Below are 15,856 nucleotides of genomic sequence, written 5' to 3'. Positions count from 1 at the left end.
GTTTACCCACTCGCACACACACGCACTCGCGTACACGTACCTATACACACACACACACACACACACACACACACACACACACACACACACACACACACACACACACACACACACACACACACACACACACACACACACACACACACACACACACACACACACGTGGCAGGGCGCTGAAAGGTGACAATGTGAGAAACACTTATTGCTATACCACATAATATGTATAATGTAAACATATAAATATATATAAGATACATATATAAATATATACACCCCATCTTGTATAGTTTTCTGTGTGTGTGTGTGTGTGTGTGTGTGTGTGTGTGTGTGTGTGTGTGTGTGTGTGTGTGTGTGTGTGTGTGTGTGTGGAGGCACACAGCACACATGGGGGAGATTTCTCTTCTGGAGTCATACACAGGTTCTCGACCATAGGAGACGAGAGAGACGTCCATAGTGCCTCATGCTGGGGTTCAGACCCTATGGAGTCGACTGCACTGGGTCACACTCTGCGTTTCACCCAGACTTCGGTGTTCGGGTCTCTACCGGACCACAAGAATGCAATGAATTATGGGAGGGTTTGATTCCGCACCAAAGTGAAGTTACTTCCATATTGGAAAATGATTAATGTACACACTTTTTCTATGTTTTAAGTCCTTGCACTTCAAAATACGTGCAAGGACACATAGTACATAGTACTATGGTACTTAGTACTTAGCATTGTGTAGTTTCTTATCCTAGCTATCTTTGTTGTATACGGGGAATGGGTTAACCTAGCGATTGTTAGTGCTTGGCACTTGGTTCTATGAACATCCTTACTGTACTGACAGCGGTATATTGTTTCTCCCACTTCTGACAAATGGACTTATTGTCACGGCTTGATATTGGCGACAGAAGTAGCAAGGAAACGCAGAGTGCAACCGGGCCAAACGCTATAGAGACTCAGTCATGCCAACATATCATCTTTGTACGTTACTCTTTTACTTAACAGATCAGGCACAAGTAACACAAGGGGGGGGGGGTGGGGGGGGGGGGGGGGGGGTGAGAGAAAGGCCGGGGATACAGATGTTATGCTGTTGTCTCCCGAGTAGGGAGATGAGGGCTTTGTGGGGTTTTGTAGTGGGGGACGGAGACACAGAGAGACAGAGGTAGAGAGACAGGACATATGGAGCTGGAGGGATTTCATCCTTACATCGCTGTGAGACGCATTCTTCAACCTCCCCTGAAAAGAAAGCAACTTGTTAATACGTTTACGAGGTCATGGCTGCAGCCCTCTGATTGGCCAGTGTCTGAGCGGCCATCGGCTAAACTGGGATGGCGAAAATTATCGGGTGTATAAAGGCACGCTATTATTAAATATTAATACGACTATGAATACACAATATGAATATAGGTTGGGAGTTTGCTTCAACTATGTTGAAGCAAACTCCCAACCTATATTCATATATATAAAAATGATCCTTTTAATTGGATCATTCTTGGATGTCATATCCCTGATTACTTAACACTACAATTGCTGCTACAGCAAAAGATATCAATAATGTTTAAATAATACACTTATCTTACTGAGCTAAACTAAGAGCGCAAGGTGTAGAAGAAAACGCAATCCTACGTTAACACAAATAAACTTGCGGTGTAAACTAATGACGTCATGTAGGGAAAGAGAAAACTACGGAAACACATCGGAGTAAGCGTTTCAAAAGTGGTCTTCCACGACGCTGGAGAGTTTAAACCCAAGGTGGGTCTGACCAAAGCAAACCACCACCCACAATTTCTCCGGGATAGCCACATTGATCAACATATCCCGCGACATACTGTCATGAAATCATCATCATCATCATCACTGTAGACACAGCCAAACATGGAACCAAACTAGACAGACCAACACCACAGGCCTGCAGAGAGACATACAGTACAGTACGGTGCAGTACGGTGCAGTACGATGTGTACATGATACCCAGAGAGAGACCGGAGTCCTCTCAGAGGCAAGCAACAAACCCACATAGGGAGTCACAGTTCAAACAGGTGAGGGAGGTAAGGGGAGAGAGGGGAGGGAGGGGGGGATGGGGTGTAGGCTAGAGAGGGGGGGGGGATCAGGACACCAAGAAACCAAGCCACCCAGAGGTCAGAGTCACCCCGCTTGAGAAGGCCACAATGCAAGGAGAAGAGGAAGAGGAAGTAGGAGGAGGAACGACAAGGCCAATAACGAGACACCGGGGCGAGGAAACCACTTCCTGGATCAGGAATGTGTTCAGGAAAAGAGAGCGAGAGAGAGCGAGGAGAGGCATCTGATTGGTGGGGAGGGTTGTCGAGGAGGAGGACGAGGAAGAGGAGTGGGAGGAGGAGGAGGAGGAGGAGGAGGAGGGACCTATCCATACCAGTCAGGAATGCACCATGCTTCTGCCTCCATGTGGAGAGACAGAGTTGGAGGCAAACAGGGGGTGTGGTGGAGGAGAGGGGAGGAGGAAGGAGGAGAGAGGAGAGAAGAGTGGAGGAGGAGAATAGAGAAGGAAGAGGACAGAAGAGAGTAGGGGAGGGGAGGAGAGAAGAGAGGAGAAGAGGGACAGGACAGGCCCGTTTGGGTCAGGGTGTTCGGGGGGGGGGGGGGTCATGTGGGATTGAACAGGGGAGATTTGCAGCCACATATAGCAGGGGACTGACCACTGTGGACGGACAGACAGACACACACGCAGGACTGCCGTACTTACAATCATCTGTGGAGGGAGAGCGGTGGGGGCAGGATGTGATAGTAACAACAACCAGAGAAAAGGGTCAGTCAAGCTGCAAAGAGCCCCACATCAGTTCAACGCTGAGCTAGAGAAGGGCCGCGGGCCCCTGGTGGCTCATCGACTAGTGTATTGATCGTGGTGTTGAGTAACATAGGGGCCAGTCGATCAGTTCTATCAGTAGCTATGCTCTTTTGCCCCCTGAATTTATGACTTTTCTACCCAATCTATGAAATAAATGTAAAAAGCAATAAATGTGGGTATGGGTAGGTATGTGCAGGATGTAAAATCGTATAACTGCTGCCAAATTGACGACTTGTGCTGCAGATTTTAACCAATGTAATTTCCATAAACCTACTTTATTTAAGGCTGACACTGAGCTACCGCTGCTAGTCATGCTAACCTCCAACTGAATTCCTGTTGACTTGTGAATGATATGAGGCTCTTTCCTTAATAACGAAACACACAAATAAAAACAGATATATCAAAAAAAACTAAACGAAACAAGTGGCTGCTTTCCAAAATGTGTTCAACGTCAAATGAGCCCCAGTTATTTCATTATTTACATCTTGGCAGAGTTTCACTCGTCATGTATTTCGAGCGGAATAGAAGAGAGTGCGGACATCTTGGAGAGCAGCCGTGAGCTGGGGTTAGGATGGTATGGTGCACTCCCTCTTTCATTTTGTCCCTCGTTTCTTTTTGCATCACGTAGGGAGTTGTTCGAGGAAACGTATTCAGCAAGGCATTGTTTAGTATTTGGTCTCCGCCATGATGAGAACCCACATAAATCTCTGCAACATAAAATGTCTGCCATGGGTTCCACCTCCTCTTCTTGCCGGTTTGAGATGTAGGAATGTGTAAGAATGTGCGTATATGTGTGTGAATGTGTATGTTTATTTGTGTATATGTGTATGTGTATTTATCTATTAGTGTGTGTGTGTGTGTGTGTGTGTGTGTGTGTGTGTGTGTGTGTGTGTGTGTGTGTGTGTGTGTGTGTGTGTGTACACAGTTCCATAATGATTTAATGTTCCAATCATTACCGAGGCAGATCGAAAACCATCTCATCACATTAGTTTCCTGTCGAGTAACACAGCGACACTACACCGTATAAAAGAGCAGAAAATCTGTCTTGAGTCATTGCCAATCCTGGAAACTGTGCAGCAGTGCACGTTACGTGTGCATGTGTGCGTGCGTGCGTGCGTGTGTGTGTGCGTGGGTGTACATTTCTGTATGTGTTTGCAAGTGTCAAAGCAAAAAGAGAACCCAATAAAGGCTAGATTCCAGTCTTTTCATGTGCCTGAGCTGGAACAGTCGTTCCACTTATTGATACGTACAAGATATCATGTGTCCCTTCGAGTGTGAAGCTACAGGGTGTGATGTTCAGCACGGCCAAGAGAGAGGCCGTGTCCTCACCGTCTGGTCTGTGAGCGGCGGCAGCACGATGGTCTTCTCCATGGTGTTCATCACCAGCTTCCAGAGCTCCTTCAGCACGCGCTTCAGCACCGTCTTCTCACAGATCTTAGCGAACAGCGTGAGGCTGGGGGGCGGAGACAGAGGGGGAGAGGAGAGGAGGGGAGGGGAGGGGAAGGGAGAGGAGGGGAGGGGAAGGGAGAGGAGAGGAGAGGGGAGAGAGGAGGAGAGGGGAGAGGGGAGAGGAGAGGGGAGGAGGGGAGGAGAGGAGAGAGGAGAGGAGGGGAGAGGAGAGGAGAGGAGGGGAGGGGAAGGGAGAGGAGGGGAGGGGAAGGGAGAGGAGAGGAGGGGAGGGGAAGGGAGAGGAGGGGAGGGGAAGGGAGAGGAGAGGAGTGGGGAGGAGGGGGGAGAGGAGAGGGGAGAGAGGAGGAGAGGGGAGGAGGGGGGAGAGGAGAGGGGAGGAGAGGAGAGAGGAGAGGAGAGGAGAGGAGGGGAGAGGAGAGGAGAGGAGGGGAGGGGAAGGGAGAGGAGAGGAGTGGGGAGGAGGGGGGAGAGGAGAGAGGAGAGGAGAGGAGAGGAGAGGAGGGGGGAGGGGAGGGGAAGGGAGAGGAGGGGAGGGGAAGGGAGAGGAGAGGAGAGGGGAGAGAGGAGGAGAGGGGAGAGGGGAGAGGAGAGGAGAGGAGGGGAGGAGAGGAGAGAGGAGAGGAGAGGAGAGGAGGGGAGAGGAGAGGGGAGGAGGGGAGGAGAGGAGAGAGGAGAGGAGAGGAGAGGAGGGGAGAGGAGAGGAGAGGAGAGGAGGGGAGGGGAAGGGAGAGGAGAGGAGAGGGGAGGAGAGGAGGAGAGGGGAGAGGAGAGGAGAGGGGAGGAGGGGGGAGAGGAGAGAGGAGAGGAGAGGAGAGGAGGGGAGGGGAGAGGAGAGGAGAGGAGATGGGAGAGAGGAGGAAAGGGGAGGAGAGGAGAGGGGAGAGGGGAGAGAGGAGAGAGGAGAGGAGTGACGGGAGAGAGGAGAGGAGGGGAGAGGAGGGGAGAGAGGAGAGGAGAGGAGGGGAGCGGAGAGGGGGGGAGAGGAGTACGGAGCAGAGGGCATAAAGATGGCTTCATTTCTCCTGCCAATATAGAACTATAACAGCAGTGGCATTAAGATGCTCACACCCACACGCACACGCACAAACCCACACATCCACACAAACACACACGCGCACACACACACTCGGCTCAGAGTGACACTAGAAGTGTTCTCCTCTCACTTGCTGTCCAGGAACTCCATGATGGGCTGCAGCACGTTGTCGGCGTCCTGGGCCACGCTGCTGGCGTTGCCCACGCTGGCCGTCCCCTTCACCTGGCCCAGGATGTCTCCCATCTGCTTCACGTTCTCCTCGATGTGCGGCTGGAAGCTGCAGGGACAAACAGGACGTCAGGGTGTGTGTGTGTTTGTGTACGTGTGCGTGTATATGTTAGGGTTGGGGAGTGTTTGTGTGTGTGTCTGTGTGTCTGTGTGTCTGTGTGTCTGTGTGTCTGTGTGTCTGTGTGTCTGTCTGTCTGCCTGTCTGCCTGTCTTTGTGTGTTTATGTGTGTGCGTGAGTGTGTGTGCGCGTGTGTGTGTGTCTATGTGTGTGTGTGTGTCAGTGCCTGTGTGTTTGATTGTATGTATTTGTGTGTACGTGTGTGTGTACATGTTAGGGTTGTGAGGTAGTGTGTGTGTCTGTGTGTCTATGTGTCTGTCTATGTGTCTGTCTGTCTGTCTGTCTGTCTGTCTGTCTGTCTGTCTGTCTGTCTGTCTGTCTGTCTGTCTGTGTACCTGACAGAGAAGACCCTGCTGAGGTCGTCCATGACGTTGTTCAGTTTGACCTGCAGATCTTTCAGGATGTCGCTCGCCTCCACACACAGCTGAAGAACACACACACACAAACACACGCACACGCAGAAAAGCACACGTACACGCACACACACACACACGCACACACATGGTTTGTGGCTTGCCTTATACGATTAATTGGACCCCCCAGACGCACACACACACACACACGCAAGCACATGCAAGCAAACACACACAAACACCCTCGCCCCCACCCCCACACCCACACACACACACACACACACACACACACACACTCCTTCCGCTTGGCTGTGCAGTACAGACTGCAGGGGGGAAGAGGGAGGAGATCCACTCACGTCTTTCCCTCCCATGGCTTCAAACATCTTCTCCAGCTGTACCCTCAGCTGCTGAATGTTGTTGATGAGGATGCAGGGCTGAGGAGAGAGGAGAACACAACACAGGAAGCCCTCAGTGAGGGAGTCTCTCTCCTCCAGCCCCCGGCTGAACAGCACCGCCACCGGGGCGGGCGTAGCAGCCGGCACCTCCGCCACTCACCACTTTCTCCATGTTGACGTAGTTGGCGAAGCACTTGGAGATGATGTCAGCGTAGGACAGGAGGACGTTGCTGATGGTCTGCAGAGAGAGAGAGAGAGAGAGAGAGAGAGAGAGAGAGAGAGAGAGAGAGACCCATTTAATAAACCAAAAAACTAACTCATCTTCCTCCATTGATGAGTAAAGAAACCCTTCATTCACTCACTCACTCACTCCCTCCCTCCCTCCCTCCCTCCCTCCCTCCCTCCCTCCCTCACTCACTCATTCACTCACTCACTCACTCACTCACTCACTCCTTCACTCACACCATCGCATCACCACCCGTGAGGCTGGTGGTCCAGAAGGTTCTACCCACCTTGGCGAACCTCTTCATGTAGTGTCCCACGATCTGCGGGTCGGGGCACTCCAGCTTGCGGATGATCTCGAAGCTCTGGTTGAGCTGGGAGAACACGTCCACCACGGAGCAGGAGAAGAGCGCGTGCTCCGACGTCACCTGGAACTGCAGCGCACAGGGGGGGCGCAGAACACTGCTCAGAGGGGCGCAGAACACTGCTCAGAGGGGCGCAGAACACCTCTCAGGGGGGGCGCAGAACACCTCTCAGGGGGGGCGCAGAACAACGCTCAGAGGGGCGCAGAACAACGCTCAGAGGGGCGCAGAACACTGCTCAGAGGGGCGCAGAACAACGCTCAGAGGGGGCGCAGAACAACGCTCAGAGGGGCGCAGAACAACGCTCAGAGGGGCGCAGAACACCTCTCAGGGGGGGCGCAGACACCGCTCAGCGTCGCACACAACACAAGCTCAGGAACGCACAAAACAGGGTCACACAAACCACTCGCTCAGGGGGTCACAAAACATGGTAGCAGAAAACAGGCTTGCACAAAACAGGCGCTCAGCAAACGCCCTACGAATTCCGGACACGAGACGAGTGGGGGGGGGGTCAAATGAACGGGACAAAGAGTGCGTGTGTGTGTGGGGGGGGGATGGGGGAAACTGAAAGCCAATGATTGTGATCTTGGTCGATGATTTCCTTTTTCATGTGTTCATCATCTAGCCCTGTGAGCCGTGGACGAGGAAGACCCTCATTTACGATGGTGCCGAGGTTACGCAACAGAATTGCAAATATAATTTACATACAATTTTAACAAAAAATTGTTGTTACATTTTAACAAATTTTAATGAAAGAATTTAGAATTTATATGATATTGTATCCGATTTTTAAAATCAATTCATATTCTGCTTTTTCTTAGATGTCAGTCTGGTTTCGTATCGCTGCTGAACTTAAACTAAGCCAGTAGATCCTAACAAGCTGACAGACTGACAAACAGACAGACAGGCAGGCATGCCGTCTGTCAGCCTGACACGAGGCAGCTGGAGTCCCCGGTCTATTGTTTGCTGATTGGATGGCGGCTGGCTGCCTCCGCTCTAATTGGCTGCAGTTGAGCCGGTACCTGCACCTCCAGGCTGTCTGAACACTGAAGGAGGCTGTCATCTGTCTGAGAGAAGGCCATTAATTCCCCAAACCCTGCTGTCGTCATGTTGTCTCTCTCCAGGAGTATGTTCCCAACCTGGGCACCAGAACTTTAAAAGTATCCCTCGCCCACGTTACTCCTCACACTTTAAAAGCACCTGGTTAATCGGTGAAGATGCCTCGAACCAGCCTTTTGAGCTAATTGCTAAGGAGACGTTTAGGAATACAGAGAGGATGTACCCGGTAAAGGGAGAGGAGAAGGAGGAAACGAACGCTCAAAGGCGGGAAAACAGTGGGGTCGGAACAGAGAGGAGCGGAACAGACGAGCGGACCATAAGGGAGTAGGAATGAAACACGTTTTACCCCGTCCTTTTTGTCTCTCTCCAGAGCTCCGTGGAGGAAGTCTCGAGACACCTCTTCATTCTCATCCAACCACTGGATGACAAATGGCTCGAACCATCTACGGGGGGGGGGGGGGGGGGTCAGGAATAAAATTAGATATGTTTGATCAGTCTGTGTGTGTCTGCATGCGTGTGTGCGTGCGAGTCTATGTGTGTGTTGGTTTGTGTGCGTGTGTGTGTGTGTTGGTGTGTGTGTGCGTGCGTTAGTGTGTGCGTGGGTGTGCGTGTGCGTGCGTTGGTGTGTGACTGACTGTGTCTGTGTGTGTATGTTTGTGTGCGTGTGAGCGTGGGTGCGTGCGTGGTTGCGTGCGTGTGTGCGTGCGTTTGTGCGTGTGTGTGTGTGCGTATATGTGTGTGTGTGTGTGTTGGGACTACTCACGCAGGGTACTCGGGCACCCTGCTCTTGAAGAACGGCAGGTCCTTGCAGTACTCGTTGTACAGCCACTTGACTTTAAAGTGCAGGTTCATGTAATCTGCACTCTTACACAGACGGTTCTTCTCGTGCTCTGGGGGGAGGCAGACAAAGGGACACACGTCACCGCGGATTCTCTCCGGATCCTGGGGGATGTGCCCAGGGATGCCAGGAAGATAGGCTCCGTAGCGATCAATCTGGCCCTCACCCTCCATGGCGTACTTCATGTCCTGAGCGAACAGGTTCCACATCACCTCGGCGCTGATCTTCCCCACGTTGAGCTCCTGGGGAAACCTTCACAGGGAAGAGACACACCGGACCGGACGCTGTTACAGAAGGGAGTCGACAGAACTGCTCCCCTGCCTAGGTGGAACCTTTGAGAGCCGTTCTAAAGGGTAAGTGGAGATAAGAATCCTGCAGAGTTTCACAAGGTGAAAACAGACCTGTTCAAATGTGAGCCAACGTCAGCCAAGGTTGGTGTCAGATACAGCCTATTTTGCGCAGCATATTGATAATTTACATTAACATTTACAATTAGGGCATTTAGCAGACGCTTTTATCCAAAGAGACTTACAATAAGTACATTTGTCAGAAGAAAGAGAAACAACAATATATCACTGTCGGTACAGTATGGATGTTCATAGAAACCTAGTGATTGCTAGTGCCAAGCACTAGCAATCACTAGGTTAACCCATTCCCAGTACACAACAAAGATAGCTAGGATAAAATACTACATAAATAAGTACTTTTCTTCTTCTTTTTTTTTTAAATCACATAGACAGTGTCTCTAGTAGACAGATAAAGTGTGAGCCGATAGAGAAGGCTCAATGGACATACTGGTTGAGACAAGGAGTGTAGGAGTTCTTGTCCTCCTCAATGATGGACACGATCAGGGTGATGAGTTTTGACCAGAAGTCCAAGTTCTTGATGCTGGGCCCTTGCTCCTCGGGGGGGACCACCCCCTGCTTGGCCTAGGGGGGGGGGGGGGGGGGGACACAGGGCAAAGAACATCAGGGTCCATGGAAACCATCGCCGTGACAACCGTCTCCCTGGTAGTATTTCTACACTGGGCCAAACGGAGTGAAACCGTTGGTCGATGGTGTGACTCCAATGGTCTCACCGTGACTCGCACCGTCCTAAGAACAAATGTTCCACCGGAGAACCAGCCTCAAAGGAGCTTCATGTGAGAACGGATGAAGAAGCACATTTTACAGCTTTAATTCCAGGAAGCATCAGACACAATTAAAGACACTAAGTTAGGATAGACCATGCATGATCCTCAAAATATCTCCATAAATGTCTGCTAAATTCCGAAGTTGTTTTTTTTGCACATTTTAACAACTTTGATTCCAGGAAACATGAGACACTATTAATACGCTACCAAATGTGCTAAAAGAAAACCGTCTGAATTTAGGAGACATTTAGCAGACATTTATGGAGATAATCTGAGGATAATATATTGATTATCCTAACTAAGTTGCCAATTCACGGCCAACTGCAGAACATTGGCCGAGGTTGACACGGAACAGGGAACAAGGATAACACGAAAAAAAATGTAATCCGACAACTGCCAAGAACCAAAAATAGGTATTATGGCATACTGGCCCACTGGTGTGGGAGTGGGTTGAGCCAGGATAAAGCACCTTGACATATTCTTTATAGAGCCTTGTTGAAGTTGTTCTCTACAGACAGAGTGGTGTCTGCCAAGTACTTGAAGCAGGGGAAATGGCGACTGCAGGGGTTGAAACTGAAGGAGAGGATTCTGACTAGAGCATGAACATCAGGCGGCTGTGATCTGTTCATTGAAATGACGACGTGTTTGCTCTGGAATGCATGGAGGCAAGCATGAACGGAACTGATATTTTAATGAGAGGCAGAAGAGATCAAACCAACATCCCCCGCTGGTGTTTTTGTGCAGACAGTGGAGTGAGGACATTATATAAAGAAACTCTGAGACTCAGACCCAGACGAACACACACACAATCACGCACGCACACACACACACACACACACACACACACACACACACACACACACACACACACACACACACACACACACACACACACACACACACACACACACACACACACACACACACACACACACACGCAGTTCCCCGACGTTTCTCACCGGGTCTGTCTGGTACTCTCTGCTGTAAAGTTCATGACAGTTGTTGAAGATGTACTCGTAGGTGGAGTTGAGACAGGCTTTGACACAGTCCTTCACCACCTGACTGGCCCTGGGGGGGGACTGAAGCTCCTGGACCTGAGCACAGACGACAGCAGGAGTCAGGGTCAGGGAATCATTTCAGGAAACTTTAGTTATGCAAAAAGAAAATACATGCTAAACTTAGTCACCAAGCAAGGACATAGCTAGGTTTATTTGAAGGTACTTTTTGCTCCACACGTTCAAAGCAACTACTGATTTGACTCGTGTCCTAAACACGTGTTTGAATCCTCCTCCAACCTTGACGGGAATCGGGGGAACCCGATGCGAGAGGGAGAGGGAGAGGGAGAGGGAGAGGGAGAGGGCAGGGGTTGTACCTTCATCCTGAAGAAGGTGATGCTGGTGAGCAGGTCCACCGTGGACTTGAGGTCCTGCAGCCTCTCAGGACTGCTGGCGGGGAAGTTGTTCTGCGGCCAGAGAAGCGCAGAGTGTAAACCAGTAGTGAGAGCTGTGTGCGTGAGGATGCACGCGTGTGTACGTGTCTCTTGAAGCCGTGACGGTGTGCACCTGTGTGGGTGTGTGTGTGTGTGTGTGTGTGTGTGTGTGTGTGTGTGTGTGTGTGTGTGTGTGTGTGTGTGTGTGTGTGTGTGTGTGTGTGTTAGGGCTTTGACTTTTGCCCAAAAATCATATTCGAAGTACGTTTGTTTATTAATATTCGAATATATTCGAATATTTATTAATAATATTTTGCCCATTAAATGCCTTCGAATTATATTCGAATAACGAAGTTCGGAGTCAATGCCCTAGTGTGTGTGTGTGCGTGTGCGTGTGTGTGTGTGTGCAGGCGGGTTCCTCGCGGTTTCTCTCGGCCCACACCCCCGGGCCCCCATAGGGAGTGGGAGTGCGGCGCCCGCCTGCGTCGGCGGATGTGTCTGAGGAGCTGTGATCCTCATTTGCACATCTGCCTGCACGGCTGCGCCGCACCAAGAGAACGGTGCAGGGACAGACAGACCCACCGGAGCTCAGAGGTTCGACGCAGAGGGACGCAGAGGGAGGCACTTGGCTTCCACACTGCGGGGTCGTGGTGGGGGTTGGGGCGTAATAAACCCCAAGGGTTGACTTACTTCGCACTGAGTATCTCCGGAACTCATTGGAGATGGCAAAGTGCAAAGGGACACGCTAACAGTTTTCCTGGCAAACTGTTAAAGTCAAAGCCCCAGGAGGAGAGGGAAGCCTCGTTACAGGCCTGGTCTAGACCACGGTGTTATAGTGAAGCAGGGGGAGAGCGCTTCCAGCTGATTGCCTGCTGAGTCATTAGTAGCCCACTGGGGACCCTGAAATGAACAGAGGCCAAGGAGACTTAAGGCTTACAAACGGCTCGCCTGACACGATTGCGCACGCACAGAGCGTGGAATCACTGCACTGGGACCTGGAGTTGTAGCAGAGCTAATTCATAAAGGCTTCATGCACTGTGGATAATGGATAATGGATAATGGATGATGGAAGGCCTTTTGGACCTTCATTAAAGGATTGTATTTCTAATGCTATTAAGGAATATGAATAGAATGGCCACAGCAAACAATATGAAATATTCATTCAGTGTTCAGGATTTTCTTACGTGTAAAACGATATGAAACTGTCCTTTGTAGAAAAATGTAATGAAAAAGAAATTGTTATTTATTTTTTAATATAAAGAAATACCTTCACTCATGTAATGTTAACTCACAAATTGAGCTTATAGTTGAGCTATAGGCCCACACAAAGTAAAAGACAAAGAGAGTTACCCGGTACATGGAAAGGTCAATCCTCAGAGAGTTATGGAGCTGGTCCAAGAGTTTCACGAATCTCTCTTTCTGTAAAAGGATCAACAAACACGGTTAGAGACATCAGAAGGTAACCAATGGACTGCATTTATACCGCGCTTTTCTAACCAGTGGCCACTCAAAGCGCTTTGCCATATTGCCTCACATTCACCCATTCATGCACATATTCGCACACCAACGGCGGTGTCAAGTGCACAAGGCGACAGCCAGCCCGTCGGGAGCAGTTGGGATGAGGTGTCTTGCTCAAGGACACCTCGAGCCGGGGATCGAACTACCAACCTTCCGGATACAAGTCAACCAGCTCTACCTCCTGGGCCACATGCCAACAATTAGCAAATTAGCTGGCCAGTAAGTCAATACTATCCTACACTAAATAATATAACCATATGGTTCTAGAAGTCAACTATATAACAGCTAAGAAGGCCACGGGAGCTAGTTAAATAGAGTCCGCTGTCGCTGTATCAGATCAGTCTCTGTATTTTCGGGTGTCTCACCCCGAAGTTGGAGGCAGCGAAGCGGTCTGAGGCGGAGACGTTGTTGGTGGCCTGGGTGGTGTGGGCGTAGTAGGCGTTGATGTTGGCCAGCAGGGTGCTCATGACAGCTGGTACGCCCGGACACATGTACTTAGAGGACAGGCAGGCAAAGTGGCTGCCGACAGACGGTACACATAGTTAGCCTCAGACAGATCATCCTTCAGTCAATGAACATTTACACCTGCGCTTTTTAAAAGGTGACGTATTATAGAACCAGGCGTGAGTGTGGTTAGCTGTTACAAAAACCGGCCTCTTCTGACATCACAAGTGGGTGTGTCCACATAGATGATTGCTGGATAGATCTAACGCCTCATCACACTCACACCTGGTGGTATAACAAGTCACCTTTCAGGAAAGCAGTGAAACAAGAGTGACTCAATGTGACAGCGGCGTCATTTGATAATTGGTTAATTTACCGATGCTGTTTCTGATAAGGTCGGATCTGTAGACGTGAGTGACGTCACATTTCAACAGAGTTTGCGAGGGTCAATGGGGGGCACTCACGTCATGGCCTGGTAGATGGACTCCACTCCGTAGCGCATGGCAAACTCGTCCACTATCTCCTGAGGCGTCTCCTCAAAGTACACCTTCCAGGCGTCGTCCCCTTTTGCGTCGGGGATCTTCACCACTCCGGTGTTCTGGATGTCCGTCACGTAGTGGAACAGGTTCTGGGAGACACAGGGAGATAAGTTATCCTTTATTGTCTCTTTTTCACTGCTTTGGACCCATCGGGAAGCCGGTGAACACATACACACTTGCACATACACACACAGAGGATGGCCTGGTCTGACCTTGTCAGAGGTCCACACACATGGGGCACAGCCACGTGGATGAGGACGTAGAAGAGTGCTGCACAACTTTTTTTTGCCTACCGGTCGGGATTCAAACCGGCCACCCTCTGGTGACCGGTGAAACTCCTTAACCAGTAGGCCAGGGTTGAGAGGAGAGTTCTTTAGGACTGACAGATTAATGTCCTGCAGACCTTTCATTGTGTTCACATCCAATGCGATGTATCTGTATATGAGCACCTTGGATTGAATACTGGTGGGGGACACCAAAAACAGACCACAATGCAACAGCACCAGGAGAGTAGTTATCAATGGCCCAAGAACTGAATATTTTCCGAGCTGTGTTAGCTTTTCTGTCCTTTCTAAGAACTTTAAATTGTCTAAGGGCTTTGCTCTGGAAGTTGTCGTTCTCACAAAAGTACAACAACTCGCTTCCTCTCTAGAAGCACTCTGTCATAAAACAGTCAAGGGGACGGACTTGTTTGATGTGAAATTTTTCAAAGCGAGGGAGAGAGTGAGATAGAGGGAGAATGAGGGACAAATGGAGAGTGAATGAGCGTACTTCGTGCAGGCAGGTGTATTGAACGTGATACGGAGCGACGGTCTCCTCTCCTTTGATCTCCACGTTGATGTGCATCCGTATGGCGCCCGAGACCGCAGACTTATCCGTACGCTTGTCTGGGAAGAGCGCAGAGAAGCGTCAGAGCGCCGAGCCTTTCATTTCTGGCTAAGCCGTCCAAACATTGCAGTGATGGTGTCAGGAAGATGAGCGTTGGCAGGAAGCTACTGTGTGTTCCGATATTGGTTCGTATCCATCCTCCCATCCAGCTCTCATCCAGCCATCCGTCCATTCATGTATCCATCATTCACCCATCCATTCATCATCCGGTCGTAAACCCATTCCTGAATCCATCTGTCCATCCAACATCTATCCATTCATCTATTCATCTATCCATTCATCCATCCATCAATTCATCCATCCATCCATTTGTCCATCATCCTTCCATCCATTTCATCAATGAAAGAACAGTATCTAATTGTTTGGATGTTCCCAGTACAAAGAGGAGCCCAGGTGTGTGTGTGTGTGAGCTCCAACGTAACCCGGGTCTAAGGGGACCGCGCCCACCTAGGTTGTACCAGACGTCCATCTCCCCGCTCAGTGTGCGGACCTCGATGATGGTCTGGCCCAGGAAGTCGTCCGACTCTCGCTTGAACTTCTGCTTCACGCGAGACTTGATGTCGTCGTCCTCGTCCCAAACGCGCACCTTGATGCGGTCCGAGGAGTTGTGGCACTCGCTGCGAAAACCCAATCACACACCGAGTCAGTCCGGCGTCCCGTTGTACACACACCGTGTCTGTCCAGCATCAAGGGCTAACATAGAGCTACAAACACCGTATCAGCCCTAACATAGACCAACACACACTGTATCAGTCCTGCAACACGTTCCTAACATAGAACTACACACACCTTAGCCTCACAACACAGAGAAACCTTTCTCGATTTGATTGGCGTTTTGACTCACAAGTTGAAGTTCTCCTCCCAGACGGGGTTGAGGTTCCCATAGATGGTCTTGGTCCTCTTCTTGGTCTTGCCCACCTGGACGGTGACGTAGGGGTCGCTGGAGCCCGTCTTGTCCTTCGCCTGGAGGCCCTGGGCACACAAAACTAACCCGGACGAGACACACGCACAGAAGAAGATACTTAAGCTATTAATTAGTCTTATAAGATGCTGATTAAAAGCTAAATGAAGAGAGGTTTTT

General features: G+C 50.3%; 1 protein-coding gene across 1 annotated transcript in view; it reads right to left on the bottom strand.

The window, feature by feature from the left end:
• unc13a (unc-13 homolog A (C. elegans)) overlaps positions 1-15,856 on the bottom strand; it is a 46,320-nt gene that overhangs the window by 6,357 nt on the left and 24,107 nt on the right. The window contains exons 18-36 of the mRNA XM_060066299.1: positions 15,620-15,761; positions 15,223-15,392; positions 14,659-14,774; positions 13,813-13,976; positions 13,270-13,423; positions 12,737-12,805; positions 11,330-11,419; positions 10,917-11,051; positions 9,621-9,754; positions 8,992-9,077; positions 8,751-8,877; positions 8,334-8,430; positions 6,857-7,000; positions 6,505-6,582; positions 6,306-6,383; positions 5,932-6,020; positions 5,381-5,527; positions 4,137-4,260; positions 1,190-1,219 (exon numbers count right to left, since the gene is read on the bottom strand). Coding sequence (XP_059922282.1) covers positions 1,190-1,219; positions 4,137-4,260; positions 5,381-5,527; positions 5,932-6,020; positions 6,306-6,383; positions 6,505-6,582; positions 6,857-7,000; positions 8,334-8,430; positions 8,751-8,877; positions 8,992-9,077; positions 9,621-9,754; positions 10,917-11,051; positions 11,330-11,419; positions 12,737-12,805; positions 13,270-13,423; positions 13,813-13,976; positions 14,659-14,774; positions 15,223-15,392; positions 15,620-15,761 — 2,174 coding nt within the window. The remainder of the gene's footprint in view (positions 1-1,189; positions 1,220-4,136; positions 4,261-5,380; positions 5,528-5,931; positions 6,021-6,305; positions 6,384-6,504; positions 6,583-6,856; positions 7,001-8,333; positions 8,431-8,750; positions 8,878-8,991; positions 9,078-9,620; positions 9,755-10,916; positions 11,052-11,329; positions 11,420-12,736; positions 12,806-13,269; positions 13,424-13,812; positions 13,977-14,658; positions 14,775-15,222; positions 15,393-15,619; positions 15,762-15,856) is intronic.

This window comes from Gadus macrocephalus, chromosome 12 (genome assembly GCF_031168955.1).
Source record: "Gadus macrocephalus chromosome 12, ASM3116895v1".
NCBI lineage: Eukaryota > Metazoa > Chordata > Actinopteri > Gadiformes > Gadidae > Gadus > Gadus macrocephalus.
This window is presented reverse-complemented; position numbering and strand designations above follow the sequence as displayed.